At 46.7% G+C, this 27,111-nt stretch overlaps 1 protein-coding gene across 3 annotated transcripts; it reads right to left on the bottom strand.

Annotated features, from left to right (window-relative positions):
* Positions 1-1,099: 1,099 nt before the first annotated feature.
* trim9 (tripartite motif containing 9) lies at positions 1,100-27,111 on the bottom strand. 3 transcript variants are annotated; one of them, XM_028395952.1, is made up of 11 exons: positions 26,168-27,111; positions 16,913-17,008; positions 16,347-16,469; positions 10,675-10,785; positions 9,556-9,709; positions 9,065-9,210; positions 6,937-7,075; positions 5,314-5,352; positions 3,977-4,280; positions 3,734-3,896; positions 1,100-2,332 (listed from the first exon to the last, which is right to left on the bottom strand). In XM_028395952.1, the coding sequence occupies exons 1-11, from the start codon at positions 27,008-27,010 to the stop codon at positions 2,255-2,257; spliced, it is 2,196 nt and encodes a 731-aa protein (XP_028251753.1). In that variant the 5' UTR covers positions 27,011-27,111; the 3' UTR covers positions 1,100-2,254. The 3 variants fall into 3 exon arrangements, with proteins under 3 accessions (XP_028251753.1, XP_028251754.1, XP_028251755.1); XM_028395953.1 differs by lacking the exon at positions 5,314-5,352; XM_028395954.1 differs by lacking the exon at positions 5,314-5,352 and having other exon boundaries at positions 9,065-9,296; positions 9,528-9,709.

The raw sequence follows: 27,111 nt of genomic DNA on the forward strand, positions 1-27,111 counted from the left end.
TTTAACCATAGAAAAATACGTAGCAGCAGGTGAAGTCAGGCATCACAGATGTTACAGTCGACTCTGCTGAAGCAATGAATCTATTTCATAGCAAAGATCAGGGTGCTGAGGAGGCGGAAGGCACGCCCATGAAGCTCGAACACAGGATAGCACCTTATGTGTACGCTAAAGACATGAAGAGTGTGTCTCAGGATGAGGCAACAGTTCCCTCACATGAAGCAGTCGACACACTGACTTCAGCCAGAAGCACGGTGGCAGCGGCCTCTGTTCCGGACTGCAATGAAAATGTGCTGCAGGCAGTAATAAAATAAGGTGTACAGTAAACCTGAAGGAGGAAGGGTTCATTTTCTTTGTTCTTAAAGGGCCCTCCACAGTGAGTATTACACTGTCCTTTTCAACTACTACACCTCTAAACCTCTGGTTCACTCACTGGGGAAGCTGGTAAAATCCAAGATGGCTGCTCTGTGCATCAGCACTGCAGCCATCTTGGTTATTAGCATGTCTTTCCGCATGCCGCTACAGTGCTTATATGCTTAAAAACATTGTGTAGTGAGGTGATGCTATTGCTAACGCGTTTAACTCAGAGGTAAGGATCTGCTGCTGGCAAATAAGCTCTGCTTTTCATCTATATTTAAGGGTAATTAGCACCAAATATTAGCATGCTAATGAAGCTACAGAGTATTTTTGGTGTTAATTAGCGCCAAATATTAGCATGCTAATGAAGCTAAAGAGTATTTTTGGTGCTAATTAGCGCCAAATATTAGCATGCTAATGAAGCTAAAGAGTATTTTTGTGCTAATTAGCACCAAATATTAGCATGCTAATGAAGCTAAAGAGTATTTTTGTTGCTAATTAGCATGCTAATGAAGCTAGAGTATTTTTGTGCTAATTAGCACCAAATATTAGCATGCTAATGAAGCTAATGAGTATTTTTGTTGCTAAGCATTAGCACCATGATGTCATACTAAATGTTAGCATTGTCTGTCCGTTGGGGGAACTGTTGCCACAAAGAGCCTCCCAGTGTCTCCTCTTTTGTTGCTTTTGTAGGAAAAAACAAACAAACAAACAAACAGACAGAAAAGCCTCCGCAGCTCCACCACAAACATTTCATATCATTTCTAAAGCAACAAAAAGTTCTTCTTTCTGTCATAGAACTATACATCAACTGAAGGAACAATGATGAACTCTCCTTGAAAAACATCAATAACTTATGTAGCTATACACCTCTTTGTAATAGATCATTTCAATAACAATATTACAAAACTACCAGTATTCAGTCACCTACAATTAAAAAAAAAGAAAAGAGCTAAGCGAGCTGCTGTAGCACCTTATTCAAACATCTTTACCTGACTATACATGAAACCAGCGCCCCTCCTGTTTTGAGAGCTGCTCTGCAGAGAGAGGCTGCACGGAGGCCTCGCTGCCGTAGCGTATAATACACTGATGCTGTGTTTTTATTTCATTTTTACAAACGATACAGAAGGTTCACACGAGCTAAGCCACTAAAAAAAAGCGTCTGAATTACACACAGGGGCTGAGAGTCGGCCATATTGCTCTTCTCAACTTGGGATCATTCCACTCTCAGCCTCACACGCTTTCACGCCAACAGACGCACGAAATGACCCCTCTTTCCCCCCCGCTAGGGTTGTAATAATGATGATGATGTTTGTGAAAAAGAGCTGGGTGAGTAGTGGTTGGAACGACAGGGGGCGCCGTTTCTAATGACCAAAATACCCTCCTTTCTAGCTTAGATTAGCTTAGCTTAGCATAACAACTGGAAAGGTATAATCATTTTTTTTACATACATGCTGTTGTGCTCATAAAACCCTAACATGTATTTGTAAATGCTTTTTAATGATGCAACGTCAGACATGCTATCTTTTCCACCTTGTCTCCAGGCTTTATGCTAAGCTAAGCTAACAGAGTGTTAGCTGGGCATTGATAATCAGCGTCAGTCTTCTCATATAAGTCTTGCAGGCAGGAAAACTGAAAGCTGAAATACTCCATTATTGTGTTTTAATATAACATTCTGAGTCCATCAGCTGGAGACTGTTTTCCAGAATTCAAGGTACAGATGGCCAAGCACCGTCCGTGTTGCCCTGCATGTGGACAGAGGTTAGGCATGGTAAAGGCATGGCTCAGCACTGGATGGGGTCAGTCGGCGGGGAGGCGGGGAGCGGGGTGAACCCTGGGAATTCCAGGACAGATTTCCCCACACTGTGTTGTAGATGTGGTTGTTGATGTCGGTGAGTCTTTAGCACACTGAGCCGGTCGGATCTGCCTCCCCAGGAGTGTAGAAATCAGGAATGGGTAGACCGGTGTGCAGTGTGACCTGAAACAAATCAACCTGTTAATACAGTTTATCTCTCCTCCTGAAGGTGGAGCTGTTGAGCCGTTTGGTCTTGGAGGCACTTTGCTTCCCAGAGACGGCACTCAGAGAATCAAAGCTCCCAACTGTTGCCGACTCTTTGAAGCTTCCTCTTTCAAAGTTGAATCCCTGATGCCCCCGTGGAAGCAGTTTCATATTTACCCTGATGTTACTCTGATTTAAGTTTGGTGGATTGTTCTGTAGTTACACATTGTTCTGAGTGTGAGGAGGAACAGCATGCAGGAGCAGGAGTTCTTTGTGTTATTGTTCAGTCAGAATAGGATGAAGTACGGAGTGACTTATGAAACAGGCACAGGGATTTTTTTCATCGATTTAGACGTAAAAAATCTCATTTGGTGTTGTGCAAATGAGTAAATGAAACACGCACCCTGTGGCGCTGCTAAGGACCCACTGCCATCAGCCAGTAGTGCTGAGCAGTTTAGTGTGACTGGAGGGCGAAATGTGTGCAGGGTTCCTTTAGGACTGTAAGCCACATAAAACACTATACACTGCATTTGTTTTATTATTTTTTAGTTTACATGAACATTTTGATTTAAAACTAAGACAACCTAGACACTGTGAAGACTTTCATGCCCCCCATGGGTGGGTGTGGTTAGGGTGACCAAGCTAAGGCACGTCTGGGGAGGATAAAGGCTGTGATTCACTAAAGGAGGATGTCCAATGACTTTTTTATAGTCAATAATGTCAGTACATGAGGTGTCGCCTCGTTCAATTTGATTTGATCTTAATCATATTTTTGAGCTATATTAGTGAGGTTTAAGGTAATTAGCATTTAGGTAATAGCATCTAGCATCTTTTTATGGGCAGCAGTGGCTCAGTGGTAGAGCAGGGTTGTCCAATAACCGGAAGGTTGGTGGTTCGAATTTCCCCTCTGTGGGATTAATAAAGTCTCTGTTTTAATTTTAAATTCAAAAATAATAATAATAAAAAAAGTTTAAGTGAGAAAAGAAAAGAATAGAAATACTTTATTCATCCCAAGCTGGGAAATGCTGCTATTGCAGCAGCAAAATACAGGCAATGGTAAAAATGTTCAGTATAGACATTATTTAAAATATAAAATATAAGTACAAAAAATGTTGTAAAATCAACATTTTATGTAACATTTATTGATTTATTGAGTCTGAGCTGTACTGTATTATTATAGCTAATGTAACCACTTGTCAGGGTTAAATCTGCAGCATATTATAGGTTAGGAAGTGTTTATGTAGCCATGCGCCCTCCTGTGGTTGAGTGAATAACTGCATGTGCATCCTTCCAGTCTGGACCTGTCACCTGGGTCATGTTATCCTGACCCTGCCTGGGTGGTGAGCAGCATCGTCAGCAGTGTGCTGTCTTGTTTCCTACCTGGACGTTGCGGTTGAGGCTGATAGCCGGGTAATAGGTGCCCTCCAGGCTTTCAAACGCCACCGGACCCTGCTGCTCATCGTTGATGAGGAAGATGAGGATCCCACGTGTGAAGTCCAGCAGCACTCCTATCGTGGAGCCTTTAGCGATGCCGCCGTCCGTCCTGCAGGGTCACACACAGCAAGATTAACCAAGAGAAACGGCGTCTGCATGAACACACACACAGTCCTCTGTCGTTGTCACCTGTTGGTGTGCGAGTTGTTGTGCATGAACCAGGAGCGGTTGTTGTCCACGTACATAGCCCAGGCCTTGTCATCCTTCCCCAGCATCACGTCCTTCAGGACGTCGCCCCGAGCGATGCCAAAAGCCGGATCGGGGTGGTTGTCATAGCGATCGACAGTCATCTCCCAGTAGTGGACGCCGCGGGAGAAAGCGGAGTTGGACATGACCACCCGGTCATCGTAGCTGTTGCACGACACGGTCAGGTTGTCGTTGGAGAAGACGATGTCCGGGTGGGCGGAGGCCGGATCAAAGGTGAACCAGGCGACTGCACACACACACACACACACACACACGTCTGTTCAGCCTTAAATTCAGATCAGTGAGTGAGAGATGGATGCAGTGATGGTGATGTCACAAACGGAGGTTAAAGGTTAATGAGGTGAGGTTACACTGGAAAAATATCTAGATGGAAGATGAGAGGAAAATTCACCTTATGATTACTTTAAGCTTAGCAATCCTTAGAACCATACTATAAGTTAAGATGTTACCATATCATGACTTAGCTTAATTACTTAACTTACTTACTTACTTATATCAGGATATACGTCTTAACTGGTGCCAGCTTGGAGTAGCAGATTATATCAAACAGTTCTGAATGAATGGCTTCTTCTACCATCTCTCCTTCTGTTGCCATGCAACTGATGAAACTCCACTCAACTAATGAGGGGAAAGCTCTGCAGAGAGCAACAAACTGGACCCTGACTTTTCTTAAAACTCAACTTTTCATAAAGATAAAGCTGCTTTAATTCAGAATGAAAGGTTCACTGATAAACTCACTGTAAGGTGCAGTTAGCTGCTGAGCATATCGGTGTGTTAAGACGCTAAATCGGAAGATATTTTGCTGGTGGAGCCCAAAACAAGAGCATTCTCAGCAAATAAACCCAAAAATATCAGCTTGTTGACTTTAGGGGGTTTGATGGAAAATGGTTCTTCACTGTAATTGAGTGAACTGTTCCTTTACTCTGCTGCTCTCCAAGCTGGTTAAATCAAATGCTAACAACACTGTTTGACTGAAACATGTGGCGCTACATCTCTACAGGCTCTACAGAGACACATGGGAGTGTAGCAGGCGGGCAGTTCTATTCAGCCTTTTATTGGCGTCACTGTGTGTGAGAGAAGTTTCATTACAAAGCCTCATTTCCCAAAGGAAATAAAGACATTTATTAAAGGCCTGTATCGAAGGCCTAATAATAAGAGCAACAAACTGCCCACCTGCTGGTTCTGAGTGTGAAAATTCACTGATGAAACAAGCAATGGCCGCGAGAGGGGAAAGAGTCAGCAACGAGAGCCGTCCATACCTGTGCCTATAGACTGAATATCACATGGAGGGAGTCCAGCTGAAATGTGAAATGAAAAGAGGAGGGAGCAAAGAGGAGAAAAGAACGGGGAGAAGGAGGAGGAGGAGGAGGGGAGCAAAGCGAAGCAGTGAAGCAGAGGGTGGGGACAGGGCAGAAAAGCAGAATCGATCAGGGAAGCTGGTTCAGAGGAAATCCCCCAAAAACAGAAAGAAGAGCTGCTGTGACGGAGGAAGTGTACAAAGAGGACAAAATCACAGCAGAGCTGCAAAGACGGCTGCAAAGAAAGAATCTGAGTGGTTAGCTGGGTGCTGAGCGCTCCCTCTGCAGGCAGGGAGGCTGTGCAGGTCTTCCAGGTCCACATTTAACTAATGAGAGACGGGCACGTGGTGGATTACACATAAAACCCACATCCTGCCGGTGGACTGAAAGCTCCTCACAGAGGTTTAGGAAGCTTTTACTGTGATTATTTGTTGTGTTACATGAAATATGAAATCAACTGAAGGTGTCTGAAATCCCTTTGAAACACTTAATTAACTCAAACTGTGTCAAAAAAAGTGGATCTAGATTTCTAAGAAGACTTTAGGCTGGCAGCATCCATTTAATATTCTTCAGATCTCCTAGAGTTCAGTTCAGATTTATTTGCTGTAAGACGAACACGATGCCCCCAAAACAGATGAAAGAAAGCCGAGCAGAGACTCCAGTCTGCGCCCACACGGATGGTGATAAATAAGCTGCATCTAATGATAAAACACCTGCCAGCTGTTTGCCAAAGCACACAGTCACAGACAGCACATGTTAGATCGGCTAGTTCAGTCATACTTCATCATCATGCATTAACAAAGACTTGGAACAACAGCTGGAAACAAAGACTTAAAGGCAAACATGTGGCAGGTAGAAGCCCTGATAACAGTCTCCATTTATCCTCTACAAAGCGCCGCTATCAGCGTCACCATGGTAACAGAGAAAATGGAGGAGAAGCTTGTTCAGGCAGAAAAAAGAACGAATTTGTGGGAGCAGACTGGCCTTATATTGAAGGGAGTTTTTAATGATGCTGTTGCCATAGAAACAACATTTATTTTTTTGCTTTTCTGCTGGATAAATGTCCTAAAATGTGCATAAAGATGGGACATATCTCAGAAATGGCCTTTTCTTTTTAGGTTTCTGAAGTTTCCGCGCAGATGCTCTGACCGTCGCCATGTTGGCAGCGGTCCACCTGAACTCCAAATACAGGCAAAGAGGTGGAGAAAGGGGTCGCACACCATGATGTCTTAGATTAAATTTAGTCTACGATCTGACCGACCTATCACCCTCTGATGGACAAACATTTTCGTATCATTTATTGGTCGCTCTACTTTGAAAATGAAGCTATCTGGCTCAGTAACAAACACATGGGGGCAGCTGGTGAGTCCAGCCGAGCTCGGGCCTGTCTGTGAAGAAGCTCTAATGACTTTATGTTGGTGCCAGCACAGACTGGAGTCTTGGCTCTTTTCTGCAATCAAACTTTATGAGCAACTTTAACCCCAAACTCTGACAGACAGAGGAATACATGGATGAATAGTCAGAAGGATTAGGAGGAGCAGAGGAAGGAGGAAGAGGAAGAGGAAGAGGAGGAGCGCCACGTACCCTCAGAGGTCTGCATGATCAGCGTCTTGCTGTACTGGCCCACTCCACTGGCATTAAAAGCCTTCACTCTGGACTTGTAAGTGCTGTTGAAGTGGAGCCCGTCCACTGTGCAGATGGTCTCTGTCCCCACGTACACTTCCTGCACACACACACACACACACAGTGCATCCTGTTAAACTGGCAAGTGCGTAGTAATGTCTGAACAGAACCCTGTTGCAGCTTCTGCAGGAGAGTCCCATGTGGATTTTGGCCGTGAGGGGTGGGGATAATAAGTGAGAGTTTGTACAACTGAGCGTGGGCGCCGCAGCCCACACCTGAGTATTAATAGACACGGGGACACAACTCGCCAAGCTCAGCATGGCGCTGCGTTGGCGAGACTCAATGAGTCAGAGAGTAGAGGAGGAAGAATAAAACGACGAACTTCCTTCACAACTTTTTTAAAATGAAATTTTGTTTTTTTGGCATCAGGTAGGAGATTAAACACGGCTCAAGTGAAGACACTGAAACACTGTTTGACTTTTTACCAATTAGCCGTTAGCGGATACAGATGAGGAATCAGCTGGCTGTATGATCACCCTCACATTGAACACTTGTAATTAAGACAGGAAGACATGATTACAGATAAAGGCTGACGACCAGCAGAGAGAGAGAGAGAGAGAGAGAGAGAGACACACACACACAGCAGAGAGAGAGAGAGAGAGAGAGAACGACCAGCAGAGGGAGAGAGAGAGAGAGAGAGAGAGAGAACGACCAGCAGAGAGAGAGAGGGAGAGAGAGAGCAGAGCAAAGTGACTGGAGGTCACTGCCGGCTTTTTTCTAAATTAAAACACGGGATGCCTCCAGAAACAGGTGCTGGATCTGTCACACTACACAGGCAGTGACTGTCTGCTTTGTCACACTGAGGTTTGCAAAGAAACATTCAAGCAAACCTTCAAGGAGTCCAATGTTTTGACCTCTATTCCAAGTTGTTGTGTGGTCAGTTCTTCTACCTTTAAAAACCAAACCCAAAAATCTTATATCAATGAATTAGTGTTAAACTGACAAAATGAACACTTAATGGGGTTTGAAGCTATGATTTGTCTGAAGTTTGTCTGAGTTCTACATGTAATTTTGGTCCATTTTCTATTTTTGTCCAGTCACACTGTATAGTTGTAGGGTAGATTTCTACATTCTGAGAACTCACAACATTTGTGTTTCGAGTTAAAACTGACTCAGACTTTATCCCCTTAGTATGGAGACACACATGTTTGATTCTGAAAGTGCTGAGTAAAAGCTGGATGTTATACACATGGAAACCAAGTAAACATAGTAAAAACCAATCATGGAACCAGTGACTGGTGACTTTTGATGGCAAAGAGGATCCTTCAGTGAATGCAGCTTGTGCCCTTTCACACTGAAGAAAAAGCCACATTTTGCAGGTTTTTGTGCTGACTCAGTCTCAGTCTTGAGGGTGTGTAAAGTAAAAAACACACAGCTCATTTGTTTCCTGCACAAATAAAGCATGATTCAGAGCAGTTAGCTGGGGGCTACATCCTAAACGCTAACAACGCTTTCAGAACGCCTCCCAGATTGATTGTTCTGAGAGTCAACAGGCGCTCTGTGCGCAGGTTTAGAGTTCAGACACAGATATCCTGCGCCTTTGTGCTGAGGGAATTGTTCGGGACGTATAAGTTGCTGCTGTAACAAAGCAGCCAGCTCAGTGTATGGAGACCTGGGGAGGGGTCTTACAGGGATGGATTACATGCTGAACCTCTGCGAGGGTCCGAAGGCCTCTTTGATCCTGGATCATACTTCCTGCAGGATCATCCCAGCTGACAGCTGTGTTTCCCAATCACGCTCTCAGGAGTTGAGGTGTACGGCGGTCAGACTTGACTTGAGGGATTTCAACTACAAAATGTTGCCTTCACATTCACCTGGTGGCGCCGCCGTCTTGCCCGGCATGAACTGAACAAGCCTTTGTTAAGGTGGAGGGGGTGGGGGGGTGGGGAGCACTTTCTAAAGGTGAGTTACGCCTCTAGCTGGTCCTGTTTTCTGCTTTTTGTCTCGTAAATCTAACAAAAGTTCACATTAAAAGCAAAAGTGATGTTGTCATGTGTGAATAAATCAGGAGCTGCAGAGGGAAACCTACCCTGAACGGCCCTCCACTTCCATCGTCCAGCTCCAGGATGTACCCGTCCACGGCGATGTTGGAGAGCGGTGGCTGTTTCCATGACAACGTGGCGCTGTTGTTCTGAGTGCAGCATTCCTCCAGCTGGAGCATGGGAGCAGCTGGGACTGAGGAGGAGGAGGTGGAGGGGGGGGGGGAACCAGGCCAGATTACAACCCACTGAGACACAAAAAGACACACACACACTCCTCGGCTGGATGTGGCATCATATTCAATAGTCCTCATGAATGCAACACACACCAAACTTCTCTTGACTAATTCACAGAATGTTACACGCCCCCCGTGTTAAGCTAAAGAGGTCGCACACAAGAACAAGTCTTTAAATTGCAACTGCAAACTCAGGGGACTGCTGTCACAGAAAAAGAAGGCCGCCCCCCCTCACAGAAAAGAACACTCGTTTCCACAGCACAAACATCCCAGCGACGCTGGCAGCAGGGCGGACTGTGTGTTACCTTTCATCTGCACAAAGTCCAGCTGGTGGATGGTCTGCAGGAGCGGCCCGCTGTCCAGAGTGAGGTCAAAGTCACTGGTCATCCTCGGGGTGAGAGTTCCCTTCCCCCACTGACCCTCTGTCATGTGGACCCTCCGGATCAAAGCATCGGAGATCTGAGGGATCGTATGAGTTGATAAAGAAAGGCAGGTCAGACGGTCAGCTTCTTCCTGACTATGATCAACCTCCAAAGTGTTCATAAATGTGTTAAGAGCCAGTGTCCCTGAAGTCTGACTGCAATGGCTGAACAAACAAAGAAAAGACGAAGGTGATGAAGGTGAAGATGATGGTGTAGCCCAGGTGGAAACCATGAGACCATACATCTGACACTTTGACTGCTTCCCACTTCTTGATGAATTTGTTAATCTAACCATCACTTTGTGCCTGTTTCATTTCTTCAAAAACACCCCATGCAGTGCCACTTATCACCACAGGTGTCGCCAGAGAGACTATGACTTATGGACCATATCACCAAGTCATTTTGAAAAGGTCAACATTTCATTTTTACTGCTTGTATCCTCCTCTAGATGCTTTAAAGGTAGGAGATTTCACTCTGATGCACTTTTTGTTAAATTAGTGTAATGTCTCTTTACAATCCGATAGCAACCGATTAGTTCGGCAGTTTAAAACGAAGAATATGAATCATCTGTGGAATCTATAAAACGCTAAAAACATCAGCCAATCCTCCGGGTGGACCCTGCGCGGAGTATTGGCTGGTTGTCACTCTCTTCCTGCTCTGTGCGCACCAGAGAGGTACGTGCATGATGGCCGAAGTCACAGACCGCAGCTCGTCTTCAGGTGATGCGTGCCCATGTGATTGGGAGGCGTGGCTTCAGGGTGAGCTCCGAGAGAAAGGGGCGTGTGTTTATTTTCCAAATCTGGCTGACTCTCACTGAGTTTTCTAAATCTCCTCCCCTACCTTTGATATCGAGTCTAGAATTGTTTCACCATGTCTCTGTAACTTTACACACTTCTTAGTTGTTTGGTGAACTCTTGAGTTTTACAGCAACGGTTTCACTCAATCATGAGCTCAGGAGAAGTCTGAAGATCGATCTGAGATGAGCCCTGCTGTGCCTCTTACCTGCAGGAATCCACTGGGGTCGTTCTCCTTGATGACCTCCAGGCAGTACTCCATCAACCCGGTGGTCTGACGCAGCTTCACCGTGCAGTGGGAGATCTGATCCCGCACCACCTGCAGGGACAACATGAAGAGGAAAAACCACAAGATACAAGTTTTCAAAGTATAATAACACAAAACAAGCATACAGAAGATAATCATATGTACATTATTATTTTTAATAAAGTGTGAAGACTATAGCGGCAATTATAGGGGAGAAAACGTGCAGACATGTTGATAAATGAGGGGAAGAGGAGACAAAGAGGAGAAAGAAAGGCAAAGAAAAGAAGTGAGGATGTAATGAATCCTATGAGAGAGGGATGACAGAAAAGGGCAGAAGAAGAGGAGAGAGATTAAACAAAGCTGTTAATGGATGAGAAGAAGCTGAATGAGACGACCAGGAGGAATACCAATAACAAGATTAGCGGCAGGATTGTCAAACTGATTGATCGAGTAATTTTTTTCCCTCAGGAGACACAGATTGGAGGAGGAGGAGAAGGAGGAGAAGGAGGAGAAGGAGGAGGAGGAAGAGGAGGGAGGGATCCTGTTATTGACGTGAATGGGATGAAAGTGACATTTAGCCTTCACACATAGTCATCACTGGTTACATCAGAGACGTGACGGAGTGAAAATGTCTCTCAGAGTGATGACATGTGAATTTCTTTCATTTTAATGGAATAACTTTTAACCCATTAATCACAATTTATATATGCAAGCAGGTCAATAACAGCTCCCCTCCTCTGCTCAGGCACTATAATATTTGACTGACTGGACAGGGAGACCCCACCCCCCCTTCTCTCCTCCCCCCTCTGTCTCCCCCTTTTACTGTCTGATGTCCACAGCCTTTCTTTGCAACACTGTGAAATAAGCGGAGGTGCTGGACTGAGGGTTGCTAGGAAACAGAAACTTCACTGCTGCTCTCTGAGGGGCTCCGATGCTGAATGGAGAGGAAAATCCTTCCCGCAGCCGCTCGGAGACCGACAGTAAACACACACACACACACACACGGTGTGCTGGTGACTGCAGTCGCAGCACATCGATATGAAAGTGTACAGTCGCAGCAAAGACTGATTGCATTGGAGATATTCCTACATATGCAGTCCTGTGTTATTAACACGATGCAGCTCATAGTACATATAGATGCTTTAATCGTTTCTCGGTAGCTTCAGGAAGAGCCTGACGATTTAGAAAAACCATGCACCTTCATCGCTCCTCCTGATGCAACAGCCTTGTAAGCCGAAGATGCCACTGAATTTGAAGACAGATTTTTAAGAGAACATAAAGACAGAAGTCTGAGAGGCTGAATAAATCACCCAGATATAAAAAATGCAGCAGGTCTGACTGCAGTTTAAGTAAACTCATACTTTCATCTAATCGTATTGTAATCACTCCCCTTGAATGCATCGGCCAGCGGGCCGTGTTTAACCTCTGGCTTGATCCATATTTCTGTGGCTGAAGGCCAAAGTGTCCCTGCTGAGTGGAGCCTGGAACATCCACACACCCCTGCAGTGGCCTGGGAGAGCTCCAGGAGGACTTTCTCACCACTGTCACTGCCTGTTTAACAGTCGCCTCGCTGTCCCGCCTCTGCACGCACATGCTCCTGCAAAAGCCAGGAACTGCTTTCCTCTCAGCTGCTTCCTGAACAGCTTCTCTTCAGTCATCTCTCCTGAAATCTGCTTTAAATCAGCTCTCCAATAAGATAGAAACGCCGCCGCCGGCGCCACCGCTCTGCCAGATGAACACTGGATAATCAGTGCAGGGGAACATCCATTCATCTGAATTTAGCAGAGACAGAAGGGGCTGCAGCAGCTTCAGGTGGGACGACAGCGGAGGAAATTTAGCATCTTGATGAGAGCTGTGAGAAATTAACTGAGAGACATGGAGGGAGGAAAGATGAGCTCACAGTAAAAGCTCCTTCTGTTGTTGATTACCAGGTCACTGCGGCACTGCTGGCCCTGCAGGAGCGTCAACCTGTCCCCTTACAGCAGCATGAGGAGGAGACTGAGAGGAAGCAGGTTTGGAGATGGGGAATACGTCTCGCAGTGCAGTGATGGTCAGAGGAAGTGACAAGTGCCACCTCCAGTGATGCCAGTGATGCACAGATCCTCTCATTAAAGCTCTTTGCATGAAAGTGGTGTCACTGTTCCTTTAAAGTATACTGTGTGACAGCAGAGATGAAACACTGACTAATTAGATTTCCTGTGATTGATACAAAAAAACACCAGCGTGGCTCTTTAATGTAACATATGAAATATGATCAAACTGAGGCTCTGCTCTGCACCGTCTGGAAGATGCGAGCGCACAGACTCGGCGGTGCCACGATGAAGATGAGAGCGACACAAAGTGAATCAGAAACAGAAGTCAGTCTGCATCATCGTCTTCATGCTGTAAAGTTCACCGCCGGATGCTTTGGACATCCAGCTCGGGCCGGTTAATGAGTGCAGCCGCTCTGAGGCTGTTTCTGTTTCCACTGTTGACTCTTCATCATCTGACTTAAGCGGTTTGCTCCAGGGGGAACTCTGCTCCCTGGAGTCTTCCTCACTTTATGTCAAGAAGGAGGAAGAGTTTGCAGATTTTTTTAATGCACTTGACTACTAGAGAGTGCACACTTAACCCACTGTTGTTTTTCAGCAGCGATAGGGCTCGAGTGTTAGCTTAGCTTAGCACAAACAGATTCAGAGATCAAACTGAGGAGAGGTGATCCATGTGATGCTGTCAGCCAATCAGCCGTGCTTCCAGGAAGTTAACTTCCTCAGCATCACATATCCTCCCCTAAAACCACAACTTGGTGCTAAAAGTGAGTTTTGCAGGAGGTAGAAGATGGATGCTAAGCTAACCCCTAACTGCCATCTTTCATAAAGAAAGCTTATATTAGCAACCCCTCTTTGACACACACAGGCGGCTAATGGATTGTTTGGATAGTTTAGGGGATCTACGGCTGATCTGTAGTCGACTCAAGAAGGAGAGAACTCTGTGATGGATTATCAATTAAGCCAGTTTAAAGGATTTGTAAGGAGGATTCTCATATCTTTCTGACAGAAACTGAGAAAAATGGCTGCCTGGAGGAGGGAGCATCAGTCCACAGTCTCTGAAAATTGCTTCCACTGTAAGATTAAGCATGTAAGTTTCAGTTAGAGCCTGAAACACAACCCTTTTAGCTATAAAAACGTGTGCATGTGTCAACACTTTCAGTGGCGTATCCTCTGAGCATGTGTACTTGACGTCAGTATTTATAGAATGGCGGCCACACGGGCCTCCGTCGTCTTTCTCTCTCAGACAAACATGCGGTCAGTCCTCCCGATGTGCTGGAGGGAAGAAGAAAACTGAACCTGACTCATGCCACGAAGGTCTACTTCTCGCCTCCACAGCTTCCAACAATGGGCACAACATGTCCCCGTCACCATGGCGACTAGGCTCCGTTGTCAGTACCACAGGACAGCAGCAGCAGGAAACTCTGTCGGCTGCTGTTTTAGCTTTAAATTAATCAGATTTTTATGGCTTTTATTATGAGCAGTCAGGGTACTTCATTAGTTTCCTAATTGGACATCTATAAAATGCAGAGCTGGTATTTCATCTCACATTAGAATCTGCTAATAAATCTGCTAAGCAAATACACAGAGGACTGCATCATCATTATCAGGAGTGCAGAGGGACTGAAATGTGTCTCATCCAATCACAGCTGCAGGATGACCCTCGCCACTGACTTGCTAATGAAGCAGAGAGCATCCCATTGACGGCTCACACGAGAGAGGCTCCAATTACTGGAGATCCACTCCAGAAAACCAGCTACGTCTCCACTCAGCATCCTCTCCCTCCTCCCTTAGAGTGAGCTGCTCTCTTGCATCAGCGACTCTGTGGGAATCTCACCTTATTCACATGTGAGATCGACACTGAAAGCACATACAGATCATCAGATGTGTCGTGTTGAAACGTGTTTCTGCTGCATTAAGATTCAGTGGACGACACACGGAGGCACCGAGCTGACAGGCAGGGTTTAAATATGCATTAAAATTCTACTGTGTTGGAGGTGTGAATGTGTCCAGGACATATTTTAAAAACCAAATCAGCATCTATACACTGTATAATACTATGTACACTGCAGAGCACCTCCTACAGGCAAATAGAACTACTGCAGTCTCTGATCTAAGTTGAACTTAGGCCCCGTTCACACTGGAGAAAGTAATTCCAGCTAGAGTAGGATTGAGCCCAGACAGCCTTTAAGCTGGATGCGTTCAGACTTATTTCCAAATATGGCTAGCACACACTTGTGTCCGCACTCAAATCCGGCTTCATCCAGCGTGTTTGCTGTCCTCCAAACCACTAGGTGGCGCCTCGTAATATACAGAGTCCATTCAGGCCGCGGTAGGACCGCGTGTGTGCATGCATCGTGCAGTTTTTTGTCCCGTGTCACGCCCCGTTAACCGGAAGTAGCATGTCGCTAGCCAGATTCGCTAGCCACATTTGCGTTCACATCTGAGCCACATTTGAGCCGATTGAAATCAAACTGGATACTGCCGGATTCGAGGTGTTCACACTCAGGATAGGCCCGAATCCTGCTTTAGCCAGATTTTTTTCCCCAGTGTGAACGGGGTATTAAACTCACCACAAAGACTAAGGCCTGTACATTCTGCATGAAATGACTCTCCACACCAGCAGGGGGCAGTGTTTTGAAAAGGAAACTGCAATGAGAGAACACCTGGCTGATGATTGGAGGAACCATCTGTCAGTCGGGGTCTATTACAAGGCGATTACCACCAAATATAGATATCACCAATCTGCCAAAGAGGAAACACGACAAGCTGCAGAAGCCGGCACGTAGTAAGTAGCATCTTAGTTAGCATGTCCGTAGAACATATGCTCAAAGTTGTTCTGTTGTCACAGTAAAACACACACCCAAAACCACCAATACCTCCTCATGAGATGCTGATTTAATCTGAATCACCACTGGTTCGGCTGCAGGCATGTAGCTTGGAGCCTGGATAGATCTGTTTAAAAAGGTTTGTTTTGCCAAATCTTAGTGAGAGTGATCACTCTCAGTGGAAAATCTGGGGCCACACATGATCACATCACCATCTTCTGACTCCTTGACTTCACACCGAATATTTGGTGAATATTCAGCTCAGCATGCGATCCTACAAAAACCCTCGAAAGCTACCAGTTTAAATCCACAACCTGAAGTGCACAACCTATTATTTATTATCCACTCAATCTGAGCGTTACACAATGACCCCCTGTGTTTTTTGGGAAGTAGCCGACCCTTAATTCAGAGGAGGTAAGAAGGTAACAACACAGGAAAAAGGAGAGCAGGCTGGTGGGTGTAGAAAATCCGCTCCAAGCTAGTTATTTATAAACCACTTCCATGAAGAGCTTCACATCTAAAGAATGTATCATACAAGCAGGATAAAAAGTGCGTGTGTGTGTCAGTGCTCACATGTTGCCATGCACAGGCTGTGTTCCTCCAACCTCCTACACGTGTGAAAACCTTGATTCTACAGAGCGTCCAAGCGTGAAATTGGATGCTGTACAGCACAAATGTATCTCTCCTCCCTCCTCTGCTCTTATATCCCCTCTTCAGCGCTCTGAAGATGGTTTAAAGACAGAATGCGGAGCCGAGACTTCCAGGGACGCTGGCTCACCTTCAGCTTGTGCTCGTGCTCCTTGTTGACCTGAGCCAGCAGCTGGGCCCTGCGTCGGTTCAAGGCTTCGATGAGGGCGTCGCACTGTGCCACCAAACAGGCTTCAAACTCCACGCCGTTCTCCTGCGGGACAGAGACATGGACACTGATTCCACACTTAAAGGATGGAAGGATGGTTTAATCATTGTGAATCAGGCATCAGCACACAATTACACCTAATGCCATCCATGTTCACACAGTTTTGTCCCTCCTCTTCCTCCTCCCCCCCTTCCTCCTCCTACCTGCTGTTTTCCTCCCTCGTGTCTCAGGGTCTCACTGTGTGACGACTATTAGAAAGAGCATTTAATCCCACCTCCCTCCTCTAATCACCCTCTTAAGCTCAGCACAGCTTTGTCTCCACACGAGCATCTAAATTTAGTTCTGCTCACCATGTCAGATGTAACTTCCATCATGTGATATGTCGCACTGGACACAGAGGATTATAATAATGTGAACACCTCAGATAGCTCTCCAGGATTCTGCAGATGAACGTGTGTTTGCGTCTGCATGTGTGTGTTTTTAAGTACCTGGATGTGCTGCACCATGTTCCTCAGCTGAACCAGGAACTCCTTGGCTTCGGTGGCTCGGTCCGACAGGCCGTTTAGAGCCTGGGACAGCTGAGTCTGTGGAGGAGGAGGCAGGATATCAGTGTGCAACATCAACATATCAAGGCAGCATACAGAGAAGTGCAGTTCTCCCTGCAGCCTCTAGGGGGGCACAAAATCCTAAAATAACACATAATTATGGGTGTTATGATGGCTTTGAGGGAGCATGAATTGTCCGTCCACCTCAGCTCCACTCGTGCTTCACCTCTTGCCTGTACTTGGACTGTTGCAGACATATGAATGTGTGCGAATGTCAACTTGTTGGTCAGTTCCTGCAGACGACCCTCGCCAATATAAGAGCAGATGATTTCTGCCCCACTTCCTGCTGTCCTCAGTCCTCGGTGTCATTACAGTTATTGTAGCTTCTCTCTCTGTGTGGATAGTTAACGACTGCTTGTGCATTATTGATGACAGCAGATATAAGTGATGAATAATACACCAGTCGCTTAGGTTCTGCCTGTGGAAGAAGGTTTCATGTAAGATCTTGTTAAACATGGCGGAGAATCACAATCCGGCCCAACGCGTAACATCTTAATTCTTTAACAACAGAAACGGTTCCCAAGACGGCGAGCGGCAGCATCCGATCGCTCGCTTAATATTTCAGGCTGTTTCCTCTGAGGACGGCAGCAGCTCGTGTAAACAACCACAGTCTTTTCATGTTGTGGATGCTGATTCTGCAGGGAGAGACACACAATCAGCAATCAAGCTGTGTAACATTTCGTTAATTTTCACTTCCTTTCATCTGAAGGCTGCTGGGCTGGGGAGAGGCTTCTTTCTGCTTCTTTAACCAGAGGTTGACCTTAGCGTCAGCTTATGTCTGTTTACAGCTTCTAACCAAATGACAGTGTGTCACACACAGGATTAAAGCAGGAGGAGGAACCCTGAACCCAAAAAAAAATCATCCTTTTTTGGAAAATAGGTTACTCAAAAGCATCTTCAGTCATCTCTCAGCGTTTGACTTAAAGCGTTTTAATTAGCTCAGAGGAGCTCTTACACTGGTCTGCTTGTGTGCTGTTAGGAGCTTTAGCAGGGGTATCATACCTGCCCCCTCATCCCTGTTAGTGATGTGTTGCTCGTGAACGATTCGTTCGATATGAACGAATCTTTTATATGAATCGGGGTAACGAGTCCCCTCAGTGAGTGATTCGTTCTTTCGCTACATGGCAGGCAGCCGCATAAAGCTCAGTTGGCAGGACAGGAAACAGATATGATTCGTTCCTGAGTCGCGGTAGCCCCCGGATCTTCGTTCTGTTGTCACGTGACGGCCAAGCCACTCAGGCTGTGTGCCAATTGGCCAGCAGCAAATGATCAGCAAAGGAACTTGCGACTCGTTCACAGATCGTTCATACGAATCGTTCATACGAATCGTTCATACGAATCGTTCCGGATTGCTCATTTGTCACGCGAGAGCTGAAGCTCAGCTGCGGGGCTGTGGAAACAAACAAGGAAATGAATGTCTGATATCTGACGCTCCTCAATTTGTCACGTGACACCAGGCAAACGCTATGTATTCATGAAATTATAATTAATGGTCTTTGCTTGTTGTTGATGTGTAGTGTTATTGTGTATAGTAGTAGTATGTAAAGTGCGTTTGTAAATAAATGCTTTCTAAAATGACATCATGTTTTGTGTTATACTCTGCCATTAAATAATAAATATAATAGTACATTATCCAGTCATGAAATCATATGTAACCAAGGCTGCTCAGGCTGCACGGATCAGAGCTGTAGATTCGTTCTCCTCCTCGTTCTCGCTCATCGTTCATTTGTCACGTGATAGGCTGCTCAGGCTGCACGGATCAGAGCTGTAGATTCGTTCTCCTCCTCGTTCTCGTTCATCGTTCATTTGTCACGTGACAAGCTCCACAGGCTGCACAGATTCGTTCTCGTTCACAGCTCATGTGTGTGTGAAGCAGTACACTCTCGTTCATTTGTCACGTGACAGCTACCTAGTCACTGTGGCACTGTTAAACAACACTGGCAGGGAGGATGCAGGACAGAAGTCACTGTACCGTGGTGTGTATTTGCCCTCTTATGTTTTCACATGCTTTGAATTGCTTGTGGTAGTTATACTTATTATACTTTGTCCCATATCAATGCGCGGCACTATACTACAGAGGGACACGGCGCCACCGGCTGTAAAAATGAACGAAATGAACGAAATGACTCACAATAAGATTCGTTCACGTGAGGGTTCGAGAGTAACTGATTTGAGTCAGTAAGAAGAGTCGAACCTCCCAACACTAATCCCTGTCCCTGCACTTCCTGGTGGGGGCTTTAATCCAAATTGGCTCTGACGTCTCTTTGACACTTTCTTCTGACAGATTGGCTAGTTCGCCGAGGCCGTGGAGAGAAAATGAAACACGCAGAATGCCCCTGGAGCTGCTGCTGAATTATTCATGCCGTGCACGTGCTCCCACTCGGCTTAATTACGGAGATGATTAGCGCTTCCAAATAGCAGGGACATCCTAAGCTTCCCAACCCACCGCGCTACCTCCACAAACCCCTCCAAAGCTCATGCAGCATATTCTTCTCCTCCTCCTCCACGATGCTTTTAATTCCCTAAACAACATGTCTTTGGTTCCCGGGGCCAGACTGTAAAAACAGGAAACTTTTAAAACATGCCTCTCTCTCTGAGCTGGAGCATAAATCATGACATGAAATCTAGTCCCCACGCTTGCAAGAAATGAAAATGCAAATTCAATGTAAATATCATGCATGAAGAGTTATCGTTAAGTGTTCTCATCAGTCATTCTGGAAATGATGCAAATCTCATCATGTTGCACACCATTTTTCAAATAAAGCCTCCAGCCTCAGCCTTCAGAGCTCTGTGTTCAGGCAAAGACCTCCGTGTGATGTCCAACATGGAACCCATCCAACTCTGGGGCCACTTCTCAAACTTTACACACATCTGCTGGACAAACATTCGTTTAATGACGTCTAATTCCTCTGATCAGTGCTCTTTAGTAGCAATAGGCTTGGGAACCAGTGAGCCCAGTGCATCCTGGGTATTGAAGTTTCACCACTTTTAAGCATTGGCTATATTTTCTCACTTTTTTCTGGTGAAGTTCATAAATCACCTGCTCTGATTGTTTTCACAGACTAAAACATATAACTAGGTCCCTTTACCCTCCTCATCCTCACCCCCCCATACGCTGACCTGCCGTCCTGAGCACAGCGCAGGAAGTTACAGCCCTGAGCTGTTCAGAAATGAAAGAGCCTCCTCTTCCTCGGCATGTTTTGACCTGCTTTTTCAGGACGGAGCTCTGCGGGCTCCACACGCCTCGAGTGCTTTTCATTTCATCTGCTCTGTCACCCAACGCAAGCTGACTGTTAACTGGCCAAAGCAGAGCAGGAGCTGCCTCGCTGGCATCAGAGAGCAAAATGAGAGAGAAAGCCAATTTAAGACAGATGAAATGGTGTGAGTGACCTGCTCGGTCTGTGATGAAACCAGCGGAGCGTGGCTGAGGGTCTCATGTGAGTGTGGGTGTGTGGCGGGATCTTGAGACGAAGGAAGCAGCTTAGTGATCCAGGCAGAGTGAAGCTGATGGATTTCAGAGACCCAGAAGGAGCCAGAATGAGCATTTTACTTTTGGTTTGACTCCAAATGTCCTTGGTCAGATTTTCATGTCCTTCATGTGGATCTCCTGGGCTTTGAAACTCGAGTCCCTGGTTAACAAAGAGGACGTTTCACACACAGAAAGTTTACATTTCGGGCTTTGCTCAGCTGTTACCGCCTCGTACTGTCCCCCCTGCCCCGCTGCTGTGGACTCATGTTAGCGGCAGCTGTCATGGTTTCCCAAACGCTCAGGTCAAAGGTCGGCTGACGGTCCTCCCTTGGACTGAGTCCCACTTGGCTGGGTTAGCGTCAGATTCCAGGAGCTGACCCCGTGTGATGTGTTTTCACAGCGTTTTCCACTGTATCAGCTCGTCGCTCGTTTTATTGCTCTCTTCCGGAGCTGCAGCCATTTTTTTTTCTTTCGAACCCTCTTTTACTCCCAGAAGACAATACCCATCCTCCCCCGTCAAACGTGGCGGTTGTTCACTCGACCAAAACGAGGTTCCCACAGGGTCATGTCACGTCCCACCCTGTCCCCCCTCTCGGTCTCTCTGTTTCACATACATGAACCACCAGGCTCCTCTCCAAACAGGAGGCCTTCTGTGTCATCGCACACAACAATGTCATTTCCCATCACATGCACTCAGCTCCCCAGCAGCAATAATCCAATAATAATAACAATGCAGCAGTTAAGTGCTGTCGGTTTGAGCTGGAAATGACATTTTGGGTGTGAGTGCGTTTCTTTCTCGGGGGTGAAAACTTTGACACTTTGAAATGTCAGATTCTCAGCAGCGACCAAAAAGCAGCTTTGTTTGTGCGCTCAGGATAAAAATGTGGATTCAGTGAATATTCACAGAGCGCTTGGTGAGCTGCTGCAGGCTGGGTTAACTCACGCTGAGCCGTCTTCATGTGACCTTCCTGTCCGGGTTATAGGTCTCACGAAAACATCTATAGTTCCTGCATGAAACAGGATGCTGGTGTGAGAAGCATTAAGTTAAAAAGTGACAGCAAACAACAGCGGTTGTGATTTTCTGAACAAAAACAGAACAGCTCACGTTGTTAGGGGGGCACAAACCTCAGACTCCTGGGTGAAAGTTCACCACTGCATCTGTACTCCCGCCGTCCGAAACTGCTTCTAAGGAAACCTTTGGGTGACATCAAGGTGGACTCCGGAATGCTGATGATAAAAAAGGGTCAGTGCTGCTATAACCTGTCCTGCACAGATTTCAGGTTGAGCTCACCCTCTTATGTAACTGCTGTCCTCATTTAAAGTGGGCTGACTGAGTCAGAGCAGCCAGACGTAGCAGCGGAAATTCAAACATTTGACTATGACCGGGATTCATTTGTGCACAGAGAAGCAAAACTTTCCTTTTTCCTCTGTTGGGACACAGAGGAGAACTGGCACGAGGATTTTTGAGGGATTTATGCTGCTCCCGTTTCACGACTGGAGCCGGTCTGTGTCCCATAACAGAGAGAAATACATCGAAACAAAAACATCTTCACTCTGTAATGCAGTGTTTCCTGTGAGGACCCAGGAAGCAGCACTCTGCTTCTCCTCCTCTGCTTCGCTTCCTCTCTTCAGGCGTTCGAGGTCAACCCGTCGCTCTCATTTTCCTGTTCTTTATCTCCCTCTTTCATTAACATTTACACAGCTAATCTCTTTACAAGGCGGCTCCAGGGGTAAATATCACTGCCTGTAATGGAGCAGCATCAACCTAAATGGCTCTGAGACATCCGAGCTCACGCCCACTGTGAAAATTCATTCTCTACAGGCCTCAGTCGCAACTTTGTCTCGTCACATAAACGAGCTTTTAACGCTCTTTATCTGCACAAAATCACAAATAGCAGAGATGACATACTTAAAGAATCAGACCGCAGGCTGCTGAGCCCCCACTCACTGTGTCACCGGTCCTACATTAACACTGAGAGCTGGACGAAGATTCACATTTAGTTAAACTGAAGACAGATACAACCAGCTAACTTGAGGTCTGACTGACCAACAAGCTCACAGTCCAGTACGGAAGTCTGGAAACCTCAAACAAGGTACTTTGTATGATTTCTGACATTAACAAACGCGCTGTGACCTACTTGATCCAGACTTGTTTTTAGGGGCTGGACTCTGCTCCCTTTTGTGGACTGAAGGCGTTGGAGGAGATCGGCTCCAATGTCTGCTTCCTGGACAATAACTAGGACTACAGGGCAGACGTGGCTCAGCGACAGACTTCCAGACGCTGTCAGTCAAGCTAGAGGTCGTTTAAATGAAGCTTAATGGTTGCATGGACTCAGTGTGAGTTTCTACTGATGGTGGTGAAGTCGACTGGCTCCACAGTTCATGTCATCGTGCTTCTACCGAGTTAATCAGCCTTCGAGTCAATAAAGACAAATGTGTCCATCATAGCAACGCAGACATGTGGGTTCAGTATCTTGGAGCTTTTTAGGAGAAACAAGTGAAACGCCCTAAATCTTGGATTTCAGTCCATTTCCAGTCTGTTTCCACCTTTCTTCATCAAACACCATCAGCTTTACTAATGACCTTCATATATCTTCAGGACTGGACGGTCCTTTGAGTGGATGTCCTGAGCAGACTCACAGTGGATCCGGACTAACAGCCGCCCTCATTACTACCAGCAGACTGTGGTAAAGAGTAGTAGGGAAATAGACGGGGATCCTGCCACTGTCAGGGCTTCTCCTCCACTCCCACTGAGTTCACAGAGGCTGCAGGTCTCAGACATGAATCAAGACACGCTCCCTGACAACATCAGCCTCCAGACTGAGACGACACTTTAAAGATTGGACCCAGCACCTGCTCTGTCTGTCCTCATTAACCTGCCTGCTTTTTGTGGGAGGGCATCACAGATGCAGATTGTCCCCCTGGGTTGACTTTGCTTCTTTTAGAGGATCAAACACATAAAAGGAGGCACATGTGCGTGCCAGAAAGGAAACATTCCTTAAATCATTCAGAAATGACCCCGCTTCTCCAAAGACGCTGCTTAAAATGTCTGATTTATGTCTCCTCCTGCAGCATGACGAAAAAACTCATTTTCTGCTGGAATCCGCTCTTTCTTTCTTTCTTTCTGCTCACCCCTCACATCTTCTTCTGCTTAAGCTTCCATCTGATTAATCACCGTTAATTGCCAATGAACACAGTGAGGGCGTGACCCAGATTGAAGCCGGGGTCCTGCGTGACCTTTGGTGACACCCATGAAGAGTCTGACGGCGCCCCTTTTAATGTGATTTACAGAGATTAACACAGACGTCCCGACACAAATCTGACGCTGCTCCAAAGCTTCTGCTCATTTTGTGTGTGTGTGTTTGACTTTGCCGACATGAAATTGATTGTGGTTTAGACACGGTCACACAGCTCAAAAGGAGGAAGAGGAGGGGGGCTCAGAGATAAATCATGGTGGGTTGTGTTGCTTGTGAGACGAGGAGAGAAGTCAGAATGTGGGCAAGCGAACGGCAGAAAAGGAGCATGAAGAGCGGCAGCGATGATCTGAAGCAGCATTCATTTAAGTGCAGACACACGAAGAAGGAGGAGGAGAAGACGACGCAGTAAAACATCTGGGATGGATTCCTCGTGGGGTCCAGTATCTTAGCGACCTCTGCGCAGCATCCACAGGGATTTGGTTGCCATGGTGGCAGATGGTTCAAGGTTCTCCCAACAAAGATGTCACGTGAGCGAGACGATGATGGTGCATGATTAGAAACCCAAAGATGAGATCTCATTAAATGATGAAGAAATGCTGCAGGTGAGGATTCCAGATCAATCACTCCTGACTGCGGTGCCTTCCTGCATGACAAACGCAGTCACAAGAGCACAAAGATCAAACGAGCCGACGCTTTAATCTGTTTAAGGATGACGGGGGAAAATGATCATGTGCATTTGAATAAAAGACGGAGAAACCTGAAAGCTTGCAGACTGAGCAGTCACTAAAAGTTTTGGTTTCACACAGTAAACCACCTGTTGATCCATTACAGAGGCTGATGTTTGCAAGACCAAAACATGACTCAGCAAATGAACAATCAAAACGGGTGCAGCTCTAGTAACAATAATCCCACTTCCAGACCTTCCAGACTAGCAAAGTGATCCAGTTCTTTGGAACAGTCCAGCCCTGTCTACAGTGATAGGACGATGGGATACAAGACAATAACAGCACTGTATTGCCTTCTGGCCTTTATCAGTGGATGTGTTTTGCAGTAAACTGACCTTTTCCAGAATTCCAATAATGAGCCTTCAAACTTATAAATTGATTCATCTTAAGAAGTTTCACTAAATCTGATTGTTTATCCATAACTTGCTGGCCGGGGAATCTTAAAGTGCCGCAGCTGGACTCCACACAATATGATATGAGGCACACACGTGACCACATGAATCTACAGCGTGTCCTCAGGGTAGGAAACAGCCTCCTTTTTCCCCCCGCTTTGTGAGGAGCACCCCGCAGCAACCAAAACATGTCCGTCCTCCTCTCTGCCAGCTACCAGCCTTCAGCCATCTGTCACAGCTCGGTGGGCAGCAGCTTCACATGACAGGTCTGAAACAAGCAGGTGCCATGACGGAGGCCAAAAAAAACAAAAAAAAAACAGGCGCACCGGCGGCACGTTGGCACCGAGATCCCTGTGAGCATTGATTAGTTTCTAAAAATACATACCCCCTGTTTTCCATTCTAGATCCAATAAAGATTCAACAGAGGAGGGCTGGCGACTTTAAAATGATAGAAATCTGATGGGAGGCCCCCTCTGATTTTTCCATCACATCAGAGCTGACACTCCATCTCAGCATCATCTAGAAGAGATGATTGGAGACATATCAGACCAGCTATGAGTAAATGATGAGGACAGCTTATCAGGGAGGTGTGTGAGTGGAGGCTACATGGGAGACACCACACACCACTCTTCCTATGTGTGTGTGTGTGTGTGTGTGTGTGTGTGTGTGTGGGTGGGTGAGCTATAACTAGCTTCCTCTTCACTGGAAGCTGGATGAGTGTGGAGGTGAGAGGTTGCCTCTCCTGCCCACAACAACTCAGCTTCCAAAATAGCGTCTCAGTCCACACCGCAGGCCTGAGCATCTGAGCCGGGCTGCTGGCTCCAGCATTAGCCCCTGACTGTAAGGATCTCCGGGGGCGCCTGTGAGCCGTCAAAGCAGAAAAGGGAGTGGAACATATATAGAGCACAGGAATCTGCTGTATGGAAGCTCTGGGGACAGCTGGTCAGAAGCCTGAATCACAGATGTGATGGAGACAGCTTCCTGTTGATGAAGCAGGCCTGCGCCTGGCTGTCCACTCGTGAACTGAATTTCAATCACAGCTGCCTCCTCCTGACAGGCTTGTGAACCAAGTTCCTCATTTGGAGGCAACACGTTGTTCATATTTGCCTCATAAAGCTCACTTGACCTGAGGAGGAGAATTCACTCTCACAGCGCACATTGTTGCGCACTCCTTTAAATCCAGAGTGACAGAGTGAACATTCCCACAGCTGGAGGATAAGCAGAGCTGACAGTAAATTATTTTCAACGCGGACTTGTTGCTCCGCTCAGAGGATGGTGAATCACACACACACACAAACACACAGAAAGAAAAGACGCACAGAGATTTTGCAGCCTGGTGATTTTTACGCACGTACCTTGTGCAGTTTCCACATTGCGCCTAAAGCTTTGACTTCGTGCGTGCCGTGTTTTCCTTCCTCCAGACACTGATAACACACGGGCGTCTTACACTGTACACAGTACATGCTCAGATTCTCCAGTTCGTGTTCTGTGCAGGTGGAGATTTTGCGCGGACTGGCGCGCCGACTTATCCGCCCCTGCGCTGGCGGCACCAGGCGATGCTTGGCGAGGGGACCGCGCGGTGGATGGCAGCGCAGGCGGCACGGGTCGCAGTAGAAGACGTCGCACTGCTCGCACATCACAGTGGCCTCCTTTGGACTCTTCTCGCAAAGCTGACATTTGAGAGCGGCCGCTTTGCTCTGCTGATACCTGTCCACGACCCCCTCCAGCACCCGGTTCTTGGGGAATCCGCGGAGTCCCCGCTCGTCCAGGATCAGGCTGCGGTGACACTGCGGACAGGTGATGCAGGAGTTGCGGGGAATCGGGGGTAACGAGCTTGGATGCGGGAGAAGGTGCTGCTGCTGCTGCGGTGGAGGCTGGGGGACAGTCGGGGGGAAAACCCGAACCCCGTTTGGTGATTTTTGGCAAGGGGTGGTGGGAGCGCTGACGAATCCTCCGTAAGAACCGTAACCACTGTCCGCCTCACTGTACAAACTCATTTTATCCAGGTCCAGGTAATCATAATCAGAGACGCCGGATCCGGAGGCTCGGCTGCTCTGTGGAGACTCCGCGTCAGGGGTCTGCACGAGAATATTCCGAGCACAAGCCAAGCAAATGTTGTGAGAGCACGGCAGGATGATGGGCTCCCGGAAAAACGAGCCGCACACGGGGCATTTTAACTCTTCCTCCATTTCGTCCATGGCTGCCTGCCTCGGTGAGGAGCGAGATTCCAAACACGGGCCGTGGAAGTTTGAGCTGCGCCTGGTCTGACTCTCTGAGCTCCAGACGCGTCTTCCTCCTC

The sequence above is a fragment of the Parambassis ranga genome, chromosome 22 (genome assembly GCF_900634625.1).
Source record: "Parambassis ranga chromosome 22, fParRan2.1, whole genome shotgun sequence".
Classification (NCBI taxonomy): Eukaryota; Metazoa; Chordata; class Actinopteri; family Ambassidae; genus Parambassis; species Parambassis ranga.